The sequence below is a fragment of the Anopheles funestus genome, chromosome 2RL (genome assembly GCF_943734845.2).
Source record: "Anopheles funestus chromosome 2RL, idAnoFuneDA-416_04, whole genome shotgun sequence".
Lineage (NCBI taxonomy): Eukaryota > Metazoa > Arthropoda > Insecta > Diptera > Culicidae > Anopheles > Anopheles funestus.
The window spans coordinates 6,755,158-6,770,133 of record NC_064598.1 but is presented as its reverse complement, the minus strand read 5'-3'; the positions used below and the strand labels follow the sequence as shown (position 1 = coordinate 6,770,133).

General features: G+C 42.1%; 2 protein-coding genes across 2 annotated transcripts; both read left to right on the top strand.

Annotated features, from left to right (window-relative positions):
• Positions 1–415: 415 nt before the first annotated feature.
• Positions 416–9,368, top strand: LOC125766426 (1-acyl-sn-glycerol-3-phosphate acyltransferase alpha). Its single transcript, XM_049432387.1, has 3 exons — positions 416–1,503; positions 7,174–7,307; positions 7,378–9,368. The coding sequence occupies exons 1-3, from the start codon at positions 1,319–1,321 to the stop codon at positions 8,091–8,093; spliced, it is 1,035 nt and encodes a 344-aa protein (XP_049288344.1). The 5' UTR covers positions 416–1,318; the 3' UTR covers positions 8,094–9,368.
• Positions 9,369–10,094: 726 nt separating this feature from the next.
• Positions 10,095–14,595, top strand: LOC125766450 (uncharacterized). The gene has a single exon (XM_049432425.1). It carries the CDS (start codon positions 10,848–10,850, stop codon positions 11,298–11,300), a length of 453 nt encoding a protein of 150 aa, XP_049288382.1. The 5' UTR covers positions 10,095–10,847; the 3' UTR covers positions 11,301–14,595.
• The last annotated feature ends 381 nt before the right edge of the window (positions 14,596–14,976 follow it).

The window sequence follows — 14,976 nt, the reverse complement described above, 5'->3', positions numbered from 1 at the left end:
TCTTTTTGGATTTAAAATTTCAAATGGATCGTTAGTATTATCGTATCTAAAAAATATAATAAATGATAATCTTTAATTTTCATTATATTATTATTATTATAGTATATTACAGTATAGTATAGTATATAGTATATAATTTATAAAATATAATAAAAAAAACCCATTAATTGTATGCGTCAAAACGTATGGAATACCCGGGTATGCCGGTTGCCAACTTACGTGTGTAAATTTGGTTGCCAACTCTACGGTTAATCGAACCAAACGTTGGAGAGCGTTTGAAATACAATTTTCAAAACGCAGAATGCAGTGAACGTACGATATTCAATACTGCAATAATACAGTTTAATATTCTAAATAACTGTTTTATCCATTGATCTACTAGTTTTCCATTTATCTCAGGATTTATTCGCTTCCGCTTTCGCTGCTTCTTTTCTCGTACAAAAGTATTCGCATCAAGTAATATGATTTATATCTCAACATCCATCGAGTAATATAATTAAAAATGTAACATACAGTCACTAATATACATCGTTTTGAAAATATTTTCTACACTACGGCAATGAGCAGAGACGCAAAGGTCGCGAGACATTTGACAGCTCTCTTGGTTCGCTCTCTCGCTTGCTTATATTTATGTGTGCAGGCTGCTTAATGTCAAACGCATTCGGGAGAGCGCACGCACAACACGGTCGTCTTGAAGCCGCAGTAGCAATAGAGAAGTGTGAACCTCCGCTTCGGGCGAACGGATGCTTTGTCTGTAGAGTTTTGAATAAAACGAAACGGATAGCCAAATAAACACTTAATTTAACTAGAAGGCCTATTCGAAAACCACCGTGTGGCCAACGATACGGCATGACAGTACCGTGCTGGTTTTATATGTTGTGCAGAATTAACGTGACACCTTACCGCAAGGACATTCGCCGACAAGGATTCTGGGAGCGTAGTGCAGCGAATCAATACATTGGGGTGTTTTGATGTAGAGTGTAAAGTAGCGCTGTAAAAACAACGCTTCATTTTATCATAAATACAGGCAGAGAAGTGCAATCGGTTGTGATCATGTGCAAGTGCAGCGTGTTAAAGTGAAGATTAATCAACCTGCATTAAATGAAGCGATTGTAAAGTCGTGCATATTGAGTGGCAAACGATAACAACGGCGGCCCGTGTGCGTGTGCGAGCGGTAAACAACACAAATAAACCCTCACCTTAGCGCAAACGTCGGGAAAACTTATCGCGAAAGACGCTCCCAGTTTTTCTCATCACGAAAACCCTTCTCCAAACGGGTACCATCAATAAAACGGGGTAAAACAAAACCATCGCCAACATGATATCGAATTATGCGGAACTATTTCTCATCTGTGCCATCATATTGATGCCAATATTTTACGAAACGTCGAGTCGATTCCGGTACTACTTTAAATTCGTCGTCTACTACGGTGTCGTTATACTGAACTCCTTCATCCTGATACCCGTCTTCCTGTTTCGGCCCTGTGATGTGCGGAATCTGATGTAAGTAGACAAATCCGGGGTGGAAATAATTCTAGGATGTTCTAGCTACATGTTTTTCCCACGTACCACCCGGATGTACATGTGAAGGAAAAGAGAGCGAAAAAGAGATAGCGAGCGATAAAGAGCTGCGTGCAATATGCGTGAAAACTCATGGAAAACAGACACAAGCAACGTGTCGGAATAATCGATATTTTGTCGTGGCGACCACCAGGACCCGAGGACCCGGTCAGGAAAATGGTATCTTCTTTCCACTCCAGATGCCGTGTCACACTTCAGACTGCTTGGATGGGAATCGGTTTTAAAGGATCAATACGAAAAGTCAACTAGGGGGACGTTAACCAGTCTACTTTAATTTTATTTCTCAGCCAGTTTCGTCTAAACAAGCACATCTAATGACCATAGGGACACTCAATCAGCTGGGTGTATGTTGTTGCAATCGTGTCGATATGACGCTGGCAGATGTATCGATTTAATAACAGTCTTTTCTTTAGTTTGGAAAACTCCTTCAAGGACATTTTGAAAGAATTCTATTTGGGCACTACCGTTTCCCCTTTGCGCACGTAGCTATTAGAAATGTTTCTTTTTTAGAAATACTTAGATTGTTTTAGCAATCATTGGAATGAAATTATTTAGCCATTCGACACATGATCGTAAAATAAATAATTTATTTATGATACCTTTCGTTCAATATGAGCCACGTACGTGCACAGACAGGTTGTTTAAGCTCACGCTCACGCTAGTATCATGTGTTTAATTTAATCATTTAATCCTTCGCCATGCGAAATATTCCACTCGACGAACGTACGGCCTAATAATAAATTTGATATTTACCAAAAACCGTCTATATTTACGGGGTTTTTCACATCTTTTTTCTTAGCTCATCAAGACATGTATGTGGCAAGAGGCCTACCTGTTCGTTACATTATTACGTTCAAACTAACCATCTTATCATCTCGTTGTGCATCATATGCGCCACACAATGAATCAGCTTATTGATAGGCAACGACGCGCCGTGGCCCTTTCGCGTATCGGGTTTTCATCTCTTGGACCACTTCGGTGCGATACCCTCTCCGGTTCCTATGGCACTTATCAATTCCTGCTTCACCAGGGCAAGATAGGCCGCCCGAAGGATGTCTGTATGCGCGCCACACATATACGGGTTTCCCGGGCCATTCCACAAACAAAAACACTACCAATTGTCCACAACCCGGGGGTGTGTTTGTGGAGTGCTTTATCGAACCCAACCCCCAGTTTATTACCGGCAACTGCTGAGAGCCTACTGTCAACCTGCGTTCTGAATGTCGCACACGATTCGATGGGACATATTAAATGTTTACTTTTTCTGGGCCACTTTAGAGCAGGCACTTTGTAATGGTATTATTTTCAAAGCCAGATGTTTGTCCACACATTGTGTTCAGGCGTAGAATAACACCTAATATAAATAATAAAACACCTGGCTGTGATTTAATTGTTTATACTATTTTTTAAAAGTTACTCAAAGCATTCACCACCCTGAAAATGTATTTTTTTTATAACTGTTCACCTCAAAATTAAAGCGATAAAAAAAACTTGGTTTTGTTGAAGAACTACAAACGAGAACGCTTAAAAACCGCAGCTGCAAATAAACTGTTAACATAAGCGTCAGCACGTCAGTTTGTCTGGTCAGCAGTCAGTTTTATAACGCTTGGGGGCACGTTGCAGGCAGCATTGTCGACTGAATCACATTTCAGCTTCCTCCAGCTTCCTCACTCAGTTTCATCACGTTTAAATCCGCGTAATTCCACTGCTCAAACCCACACTCAAACAAACCAAACCGTCTGAACGCTTCCGCCGTCATCTAGAGAGGAAGAGAGAGAGAGGAGAGATAGGACGGGAATGATCTTGGGGTGTTTATCCCCAGTGCACTTGATATGCTCCAGATCTAGTCAGCATATGGCAAAGCAAATCTGCGATCGCTGTGGAAACGGAGAACGTGGTGTCGTTTTGGTGTGTTGGTATGTTTACTCAATTCGGTTCAATTAGCTTCAAGTGCCGGGGTTTCGCGATCGTGCCTCTGCCGGGTACTGATAAAACAGCACATTGCTTTCTTCTGTCGTGGTTAGTATGTAGGGTGATACGGGGCGCAAAAAGGGTAGTAAATATGCCGCAAGAGACGCAGAGCTCGTTTTAGGCACGAGACGTTACCGCGGTGACGATGATGCTTCACGACGATAATGTGTTCTCAGTAGGCTGGATTGTTTGATCTCCAATGGTGTAAACATACGTTTGGAGAATTATTTCGAGTTGCAGTTTATTTCGATTTTTACGAACTTCGTTTAAAATACCATCTTACCTCATCATCATAATGAGATATGCAAAAAGTAGCTCTAACCATGACTAAAACCAATGCCATAATTCATTAGCAGGTAATGAACGAACTCGTAATACTTGTAAACTTAATGTCTAGCCAGTATACACACAAATGAGTACATCGCCGAACTCTTGTCGTCCGTTTTTCCTAACACTTTGTGAAGGAAGCTAATGAGATTTGTGTCCAAAATTTAACGGAAAAAATGCAAACGAAGCCTATAAAAACGGAGATGCCGAAAGCCTTGGTTTACTTAAACCTCTGCAACGGCCGATCCATGATCAAAGCGCTAAAGGCCAAACATACGCCACCAAGTACACGTGTGGCCTTGCCAAGGTGTATGTAGTAAGTAGAATCATGCACCAAAACGCAAAAACAAACACTTCTCATACATACTTCGATACTATTTTTTAATTGTTTTTCTCTTTTTTTGCAAGTCCACAACTGACGCGCGACATTTGCTCAAGGCCAATCGCATCGTCACCAGCGCCAGCCCTATGTGTTTGCGGAGAAATTGGATGGTTTATTTTTATGTATTTCTTTTCCTTTTTTGTCCCGCTGCAAGTAACCCATTTGCGATAAGCGTTTTGCCTTCAAATGCCTGGGCTGGCTGCATAAAAGAAAACACTGCAAAAATGCGTTTGCCGAAGGTTAGCATTTATCTTTCAAGGTTCTTTAACTTGCTTTTGGGTTTTAAAGGATATTGTTGCAGTACATGAAATTGTTCTACGCAATGCCTGCCTATTGCTTTTGCAGGAGAATTGCATTCCGTTCTACCCGTTGACCGTTGAGTAGTTCAAGGACAGTATTCGACAAGAACAATATATTGTTCTAATGTAGGTAACATTCGAGTTCGTTAGCGTTAATGTAATAACTCTTGTAAAAGAAACCAAATTTAGCTGTTTTCCCGCATAACAATCGTTCTTATCTCATGTAGAATTAAAATAATCACAACAATGTGATGCAATTCATCAACCTACGTCAATTGAATGCATTGCAAGTGCTTTAAATAATATCTTCCCAAGCCCCCCAGCAACGGGTGCAAATGGATCGATGCATTATCTTGCCCCTGCGTTCCTTCTTCGATGCACTTTGCCGTCCGGATTTGGTCTGCTACGCGCTTGGAAAAGGTCAGTTTCTGTGGTGGCAAAAATTATAATTGGCGTCAGAAGAAATCCCCCCCCACTTACTGTACGGTAATCCACAAGCATCGAATAAATAAAATGTGTACTGATAAGCGTCCCAAACACAGACACACGATGGCTATCGGTCGGTGATAGCGGTATCAAAAATAAAAAAACGAACAAAAACCTCCACGAGAGAAACTCCGATTACGTCTTAGGTGCCTACGGTGCCGTTTATCGGGCCGGCCCGTTGCCCTGTGCAATCGTTTTCTAATCGTTATTTTGGGACCACTTCTATCGCACAGCAACCCGACAAATCGGTACGTTTATCCTGCTTTTCCGTTGTTCGCCTGGTCAAAGGTTGAGCAGTAAAAGGTTAGACAGAGGGTGACGGTACACTATTGTGATATGGTTGAAATTTGGGAGGATTAGCCAGCCAGTTTCCAAATGAAGCGATCTAATCCATCCAAGAGAAGCTTAATTAAAAGTTCTGTTTTATTTTTATCAAATTGTTTACATATTGATTAAACTATTTGAGAGTTAAATGACCAAGCCAATATACCGATCCTTGATCTCACTTTCCACACCTCATCAGGCATCATAGCGTCTAATGTCACGCACAGTACATTCCGACAGACGATTCTCGAAACGATGCACGCGTTCAAATGATAAGCGACGACGACATGGGGACATACCCGGTCGACATACGTCACCCTTAGTCTTCCGTTTTGTTTGTAAAACGTGATCATTTTCGGCGCAAAAGCTTTTAAGTAGCGCACCCGCACCATGCGTACTTTGTACCGTACGAGTCGGCCATTATCATGCTTAAATGTGAATTAAATCACCCACCGGGCTTAGATAGTAAGACCCCTATCCGGCCTAGGTTCGATCATGCGCACGCTTCCAGAAATGCGATCATAAAAGAAGTAAACGATGCGGTAGAGGCAAATCCAGCTATGGCTTAAGCTGTCTTTGGAGGTGCTTTTATAAAGAGGTTGGATTATAATGGCGGTATCGCAACAGATACAAAGCTGCAGTTTGATAAACCCGGAAGGTTCGATAGGGTAATTAATTGCATTATCATGCCTAATATGTTGCCGGCAGGCGAGTAGTGTTACAATTAATTCGATGTCTGCAGACCGGCGCAGGTAAATTCTTTAGCAAGGTTAGGGTAATTCTATCTACCCATCCTAAATCGGGCCGGTTGATGATTTCGACAGGTCGTCAATAAGCGATTAAAAAAAGACGATTGCATACTTTCAGGCGTAAAACTGTTGTTCCACAGCCGGGATGAGTAAACCACATACAAAAAGGTCGTCTATAGGCCACTATTAAATGTGATTAGCTACAATTTTCTTATGTATATTCGAACAAGATAAAGTTACGTCCAAAAAAGGAAAACAAATACATAATCTATTATCGACACTGAACTGATTTAGCCAATGATAGGAAAATGAATAACAAAATCATTAAATATTGTTCAATAGTAGAACAGTAGTCAACAAGTAGCCAAGCAACGAGATAAAGGTGTTGCATTTAACCATCGTTTATACCAACAAGCAATTAGCAATTAGCGCTACTAGCGATAAGGATTATGCACACTCGGACACCGACCGACACTGAAACACAGTTGCACTGAAAGCGAGTACGTTCTGCTTGACCCGCTTTTTACAATGTAACTCCCCTCCCGTTCGGAGAAGTCCTCTCGCTCGAGTCCGAGATGCGTAAGTAGCAACAGCATAGATCCTAGGTCAAGGCAAGTGTGCTTAGAATCGACTAGAACAAGTGAGCCAGATTTTGGAGACGGTAGAAGGACCGTTTTTCGTGACATTCTAACGCGTAGCAGTGGCAGCAGGTTTATTAATATTACCATATAGAGTGTCACTGTATCGGGCTCGATCGATCAGCCATATCTAATAGCCGCATGTTTTGAACGATCCGATCTGCGTACAACCTGTTCTACCGGTGTGTTATTAACATGCTGACCCACGTCCCAAGAGATAACCCTGGCCTCTTGGCCATATGTCAACGAGTAAATGTATCGTCGCGTACATGAAATGGACACTTGCAGCACGTGTTTAGGTTGATGTTATTGATCTCCAGACGACGGCAGAGTCTGTTCAGAACTCACTCAAAATATTATAATATGTTTGCTTCAAGAATTCGCATTTTGCTTACTTACTTCATTTCCCTTCACAGATTAGCAAGCAAACTATGCCGGCTAGCATCGCCAATCATCAGCATGAAATGGGAGGTCCGTGGTGCGGAGCATATGAGTGCCGATCGCGCTATGGTAATGGTGGCGAATCATCAAAGCTCGCTGGATATCTTAGGTACGTTATCGTAGAAGGTTTGTCTGTCATCGGGTAGATGTCAATTAACATTTTCTTTCTCACACCGTAGGAATGTTTGATTTCTGGCACATTATGGACAAATGTACGGTAATTGCAAAGAGGGAGTTGTTCTTTGCCTGGCCCTTCGGACTTGCCGCCTGGCTGTCGGGACTGATCTTCATCGATCGCCGGCATGCACAACGCGCCCAAACGGCCATGAACGAGTCAGCCAAGATGCTCATCAAGAAACGCACCAAGCTGTGGGTGTTCCCGGAGGGCACACGACGAACGACGAACGAAATACATCCGTTCAAAAAGGGTGCTTTTCATGTGGCGGTCCGTGCACAGCTACCGATTCTTCCAGTTGTCTACAGCTCCTACCACACGTTCCTGGACGATCGGAACAAGGTGATGAACCCGGGGCATGTGATCGTGACCGCACTACCGCCAATCGAAACGAAGGGTCTCACAAACGATGACATACCGGATCTGATCGAACGGACCCGAGCTGCGATGATTGAAACGTTCAAAGCGACAACGAAGGAGGTCGAAAATCGGTTCAATCTGAGCGGTCATGGGATGACACCCGCCAAAGGAACAACCACGGTGATTTCCCGCATTGCGGCCGCAATCCCCAGTTCGGTGCGGTCCGTCGGACCCAGTGCACCCATTGCCACATCCTTAATCGAACCAGAGCCGAGAAAAATCGGGTCCCTGATCGGTGGCGACGCGTCGCCGATCAAGGAACCGACCGCCTACCGGCGTAAAGATGTACAGCGAGATTAGGTTTGCCCGATAGATGCACCGTTACGCGTGCCATTGATTATAGTGAACAGCAAAGCACAGACATACACTAATTTGCTTTAAATTGTTCAAATGATGAAATTATGTTTGTTGCCATAATTTAAAGAAAACAACGAGATAACAGGAGCTGCTGTTTTATCCTTTCCTTCTTTCCTCCGTCAGCTCCGAATCAGGCTGGCATTTTAGTAGATACGACCTCTCCTAGAGAGTGTTTAGGGAATACGGAGCAGTTAAGCAAGCAGCTGATGCAGAAGCAATACATCTTTTGTTTTTGTATGAAAAATGTACTGCGAATATAAGAAAGGAAGAATGGTTTGAAAAGAAAAACGCTTACTACTGGCAAAACCATGGCATTGGCGGTAAAATGAATAGTAGTGAATTACAAGTGAAAGTGAGATTGAGCTGCTGTCTCAAAGTGAGCAATTTGTGAAAGAGTATTTGATTAACCAAAAACCAGTGCCATTTCAGATGAAAAGAAGGGGCACGTAAAAAGGAACTCCCCAAAGAGGACCTAATATATCCTTTTGTTTTTTCCCCACGGTTCCTTTTTCATCCTCTCATCATTTAATCAATGTAAAAATCAAACAAACCATCGTGTAAAGGCTTTAAGAATCCGTTCGTGACCCGGACATGGATAGGTGGAACTGTGTATTAAATTATTATATTACTTTTGTTATTTTTTAAAACCCTGAACAAAGGAACGAGGGATGAATTAGGTCGTGTGTAATGTGAAGGTTAGATCAATGCGGTCTATACCTGACGAACGGAAGTTTTATTAGATGATTTTGTTTTTATTTTCGTTTTACATTCTGATCTCGTTGCAATTGTGCGTATTTCAAATGTGGTAAAAAGTTAGCGATACGCAAAATACACCGTGAAAGGACACATAAAACGCTGAAAAGTATCGGGGAGGCTTGAACGATGTTCTCGGCGCGTTCATTCCCTCTCATATGTATGTAGTTGGCACGTTTCATCATGTCTTTTGTGATAGAAGACATACGCATTGTTTTGTACAGCTTCTATCCACAGCATTGTAATCCCGGCCTGGTGTTGCAAGAATTGTCCATTTAATGGCAGTGACAGGAGTGGATGGAAGATAGACAAACAACACATAACGTACGAAAGTAATGTGCCGTATTAATGATATTCATTCCACATTCTTTATAATGATTTTGTATAGTTTGTTCGTAAATCATGTAATCAAAAGATGGCCTGGGATATATAATTAATGATAATAAATCTGCATCCGCAATAATATTCACGAGCGACTGCTCTACCCGTACTGTTCTTTTATTTTTACGGATTGAACAAATCATTCAAATAAAACGAGTTCACTAAATGCGATGTGTACTTTAGCTAATGTTATACAAAAAAAGTCGTAGATAATTTAAGTCGCCTTTTTCACGTAATATTCATAAATCACAGGAAATTTCATCCGAAGCTCTTTTTTAGCATGTTGTAGGTTTTGCTTGCATGCAATACTTTTCCCAGAATCACCGTTACACCCCGAGATTTGAATTTGAATTATGATTATAGTGAGTTCGACATTATGGAAAGGAATGCCATAAACAAAATGCAGAGTTGAGAAACTTTTTTCATTTAGGGCACAATTGTTATTTGTGTTTTTTTTGTAAGAGAACAATACATTATTGAATAATTCATGTTAAAATGAGTAAACGTTGTATGATAAAATCTTCAGTAACAACAGACTATTTTATATTCTTTGATGTAAAATCTTAGGCACATTTTGATAACAAGCGGCTAGAAAATAGATCGGCCAATCTTGTTGTATTTAAACTTATTTCATATGGCAGGTTTAATCGCTATTCCTCCAAAATTGTTGCCCTTTCATATGCATGAAATGTGTTATTATTTTTCAATCAACAAAATCTATTTGACCACAGATCGCTTCGCACTATCCCAGAGTGCCGCTTCTGTCATTTGACAGCTTACGAGGGGTTCGCTCTCGCTATTATTGCTTATATTGCTGTGCGAAGGCTGCCGAACGTCAAACGTAAATCGGAGAGCGAACGCACAGCACGGTCTTCTCGCGAAGTCGACACAAGCAACAGAGAAAAAATTTCCCTTGCTCGGTACAGGTCCGACAACGCCGTCGTTTAGTGAATAAAACAATACGGAAATTTAAGTAAACAGGTTTCTTAAAGGAATCAAAAACGATTTTTTAACGTGCTTGAGTTTGTGTGGATATAAAAATAACTCCTCATTCTCCACATACGGGTAGTGAAAGTTCGGTTTCGAATGCGTTTTGCGTTGAATCGTACCGCGGTGGAAAAGAAGCAGCAAAAAAACTCGCTCTATTAGTTTTCCCGTTAGTTTCGGTGGTCTTACTCTAGCGTACACGTTTTGAACGGAAGCCGAACTTGTGCGACACACAGCACCAACAACAACCAAACACCCCCGTGGTCGTAGTAAAATTATAACGCGGAGTACGGAATATTGATTTTTTCATCAGTGTGTGAAAAGCGTGGAAAACCATAGCAGAAACAAAAAGCAAAAAAAAACCGACCCTGTTTGAGTACGTGACTACGAGCACACGACACGAGTTTTCCGTTTGACAGAAACGTATTTGTATTGTTTTGTGTAGTTGTGTTGCACGCGCGCGTGTGTGTGGGTTTACGAGAACGAGTTTGCAGCATATTTGTTTGCGGAAAGTTGTAAAAGAAACGGATATAACTCGGCGCGGATTTAACGCATCCACTTTCCCAAACCGCAAAGATGGCTTTCATGATGCCGGTGATGAAGAACGAGTTCGATATCTACAAAGGGCGCCAGCGGCGGATATCGGAATGTTCGAACCAAAGCAACTGCCGGTCGCGCAAAGTGTCGGAAAGTTCCCGCTCGGATTGCCCCAGCCTGTCCACCTCGCCCGGAAATGAAGGTTTCATGTCGGGTTCGCCGGCCCACCGCAGCCATCCGATGTACATGTCGCACCTTGCCTCCCGGTCACAGTTCTCGCGCAACTCGTCCCGCACCTCGCAAAGTTCGCTGATCGCCTCGAGCCCATCGAAGGCCAGCTCGGGCAGCAGTCCACCGAAAGGGGCAACGGGACCAGCGGTACCGGCCGCAGCCGCCGGAAGCCAGAACAGTTTGAACAAGTTCCACACCCGGCTGGTTGACAAGTTGCGAAAGTCGCTTCGCAAAAGCAAGTCAACCGACGGCCGATCATGAGAGGCGAGCGGGAGTGCTGGCGCCGAAGAGGACGACGATCCCGATCCGGATCCGGACGACGACGACCAAGACGATACGCCCGGGGACGCGAATCATCGCCGCGGCAGCCGGTTCGGTAGGCGGCAGCTGGAACAGGAAGAGGTACGGGAAGCCTGTTCGGACAGTGTTCTGCATGTGCACCATCGGAAACCACCGCTGCCCAGAACGACGACGCGAGCAACGGCAATGACAACGACAGCAGCGATGGCGGGAAAGGTACGTTCCAGACGGGGCACCTACAGTGCACCACGGTAACTTTGCCGGGTGTCGTTTCGTACGTGCGCCAACCAGAACCCCAGTCCACATGGTGATCCAGACCCGGTTGAGGGGGTGTTGAACCGATTTCACCCATTCAGAGAGCAACGAGAGACACATAAGACGAGTATGGCTTATTAGTATCGTAATATTAAACCTACTTATAGTATACTAGACAAAAGCAGCAGCAGCAGCAGCAGCATTAGAAGAAGAAGAAAGAGAAGCATTGCAAACAAAACAAAACAAACGGGTGCGCAGCATTGACCAGGCAACACATATACACCACAATATAGTTGTTATATCGTATGGCTAGCTAATATAAACATCTATCATCCCGCTCATTAGCATTGTACTATTTTGGGTGCCTCTTCGCTTTCTGCACAATGTGTGGAAAGCTTGGCATACGAACAGAATCAAAAACTATTGATTTTATACGTTTTAAGTGTTACGAATGTTACGAAGTGGGAGGGCACCGATTATGCACCGGTGGACAGGGAAATGATTATTTTCCTTTTAGTAGATTTTAAGCCAGAAGAAATATTTATAAATGCTATGCTTCAATGCATCTACCCGAACCATTTCCCTTTCTCTCAACCTTTTAGTTTAGTTCTGTTCCTTTAGTTTAGTTTCCGTAAATTTGCCGCCGTAAGCTGTGTGTTTCCTATGCATTGTTCAGCATTGGTATCAGTTTGTATGATGAAATTAAATGTTCTTTTGATTTGAACAAGACATTTTTGGTACAGATTAAATTGAAACCTTGAATTGAAACTCACTCACATAAAAATACAACCTTGCCACAACCACCTGTGATACACGTCTCTTCGGTACACATCGATAAGCCTTTTCAATGGAGCAAAACAACACTGAGGGCAGAAGGCATTATGTATCGCGCAGCAAGGAAATGATACAGGAGTACTAAAGCATCATGTTGGGGGGGACAGTATTTTGTCACCAAACATAGCAAAATATCAACAAAAACACCTTGTACATTTATGGAGGCGTTGGAGCAAACTTATATTGCGAATTTCCGGCTACAATGCAAATGGTATCAGTGGAATCACAACGAAGCAGGAGAAGAGCCTGATAGATACCAAATACAAGTGTGTAATTGCTTCCATTAGGAAATACAGCCAGCGGTTGCCATTTCCTTTTACGCCTCTGTATCCAACCGACCATTTTGTTTTATGTTTCTCTCCCATTTAGAAATACAGTTGTTTTAATGAAAAGTTTTGCTTTTTACACACAAAACAAAAGCTGTGATTCGTAGTGGTGGAACAATGTGTTGATATCGAATTGTGAATGCTTTTAACGTAGAGAGGAAAACAAGTAAATGTCTTGCAGCTACAGCAATGAGGATTTATATTTAACAAAAAAAGAAAACAGTAGAAGAATTAGACCAATTGGTTTCGTTATGAAAAATTCGAAAAGACACATTATTTATAGGGCTTGTTAATAATATGGTGTGATTGGTATAGGGTTCGTTCAATTGTTTGTATTGCATTAATGCTACACAGAAGGATAACACAAGGAGAAAAGAATTCTAAAAATTACACATAGGTGCAGATAAGATTGCCGATTTTGAAATTTAGAATCAAAAGAAGCATTAATATATTTGGATGTAGCTTACACACAACAAATAACGAAAAATATGGCTCAAAGCATCTCACGAACGATAACTAAACATAGACAGAACAGTTCGAGTTGGAAATACAGGATACTTAAGGTACTCTTTGATTCTTTTTCGTTCCTATCCGTCATTTCACTGATAATGGTGGCTGTACCAGTAATGGCAACAGCTTATTTCGATCGGCGCATTTCCTATTGACCTTCAGGGCTATCTCCTTACCATAATGACAAGAGATTGTACGAACATGTCTTTTTTAAACTTCAACTCTGAACTTGATGTTGCAATACCCAAAGCTGATTTGAAGGCTTCTAATCACATGAAGCTTGCGGGTAATAGAACACCGGATGCATCATCAGGGCTTCTATTACAACAACGGCAAACGATGCTGAAAGAGTAATCGTTAGCTCCAGAAGAACCTATTGGACTTTTTGTCTCCCTTTTTCTGAAGGGAGCTCACTGTATGGTAACTGACCTTTTTTCTTCAAAGAAAGCTAAAGTAAGGAAAGCACATCATACGCAAAAGGGGTTAGGTATAAGTTACACACGCTTTACATCCACACACTTTCGATCGTAAAAGACTGCTGCTGACTTTAAACACCTCTAATCCTCGTTATAGCTTTCACTTTTGTTAAATGCTTCAGCGTTTCCCATCGAAACGTCCAAGACAGCAGCACGTAGATTTAAGGTTGTAGCAAGGGGTACAGAGGATTCCAACTGGAGTCATTGATAAAGGCAGTTAGTAGCAATCGCTCCGAGGACCTCTTGTTTCATTTCATCGCATTCTGAAGTTGACCAAGTTGAATATTTATATCCCTACGCGTGGTATTAAACCATAAAAAAACACAGGCAGCCGAATACGGAGACACATAATTGAACGTGATCAGCAAAAAATAAATTATGATAAAAACATGTTAACCGGCAGTAGACGGAACACCGGAGCAGGAATCAGGAATGAAACCTTACAGGCCTTTAGTTATAGAAAAAGAAGAAGGGAAAACACACACACACACGGAAGACACATTCCACTTTTGCCAAATTCTAAGTCACAACGTGTGTGCTTGTGAGGCAGGGCTAGGCAAACTCAATTTGGCATACCGTCACGAATTGCTGGATGGTGACATAAATTACACCGACAAATATGTCTGGCATTGCTGCCGTGTTGGCATAAACCTTATCTACCTTATCTCTACTACATTATCCCAACCAAAAATCTAAAATATTCAAACAATATGCTACCGGCACCGGTAAACACTATCAAAAATCAACATAATCAACCGAATCGCGTACCATTGTATAAGCCATATACATATAATTATATACTAAGCCAATAAAATGGAACCATAGTTCCGCCATTTGTAAAACCAAAACAAAGAATCCATCCCTGTTTGGCAAAATGAAGGTTCTCCATGATCAGTTTTGAAAGAAAATTGAAATGTTCGTTTCTTCGCATCATCGCAGGACAGCGCTTTGTAAAACCGATTCGTATGACCAAACTGTTGAAACGTTAAATTCTTTACCGAACTACGTCAATTGGGTTAAATTTAGCAACGTCGGCAAAAAATACGAACAGAAGTTTCGCCGGGATAGTCACGGAGCAGTTGGTCGGAGGTTTGTTTGTGCGAAAAAATCCCGATTTCGTACGATCGGTCGCAAATATCTGTCCAACAACCGGATTGCACGGCTCGTTGTGTTGTGTCGGAAGATTTTTGGCTGGTGGTCGCTTGCATCTCGCGACACGGTGCACGATTTTTTCCC

What these genes read in the sequence shown, in the direction of transcription:
- LOC125766426 (XM_049432387.1), top strand. Translation starts at nt 1,319, where the DNA reads ATGATATCGAATTATGCGGAACTATTTCTCATCTGTGCCATCATATTG. An exon ending in TGTGATGTGCGGAATCTGAT is followed by an intron (nt 1,504 to 7,173) that starts GTAAGTAGACAA and finishes TTCCCTTCACAG; the next exon opens with ATTAGCAAGCAAACTATGCC. An exon ending in AAGCTCGCTGGATATCTTAG is followed by an intron (nt 7,308 to 7,377) that starts GTACGTTATCGT and finishes CTCACACCGTAG; the next exon opens with GAATGTTTGATTTCTGGCAC.
- LOC125766450 (XM_049432425.1), top strand. Translation starts at nt 10,848, where the DNA reads ATGGCTTTCATGATGCCGGTGATGAAGAACGAGTTCGATATCTACAAA.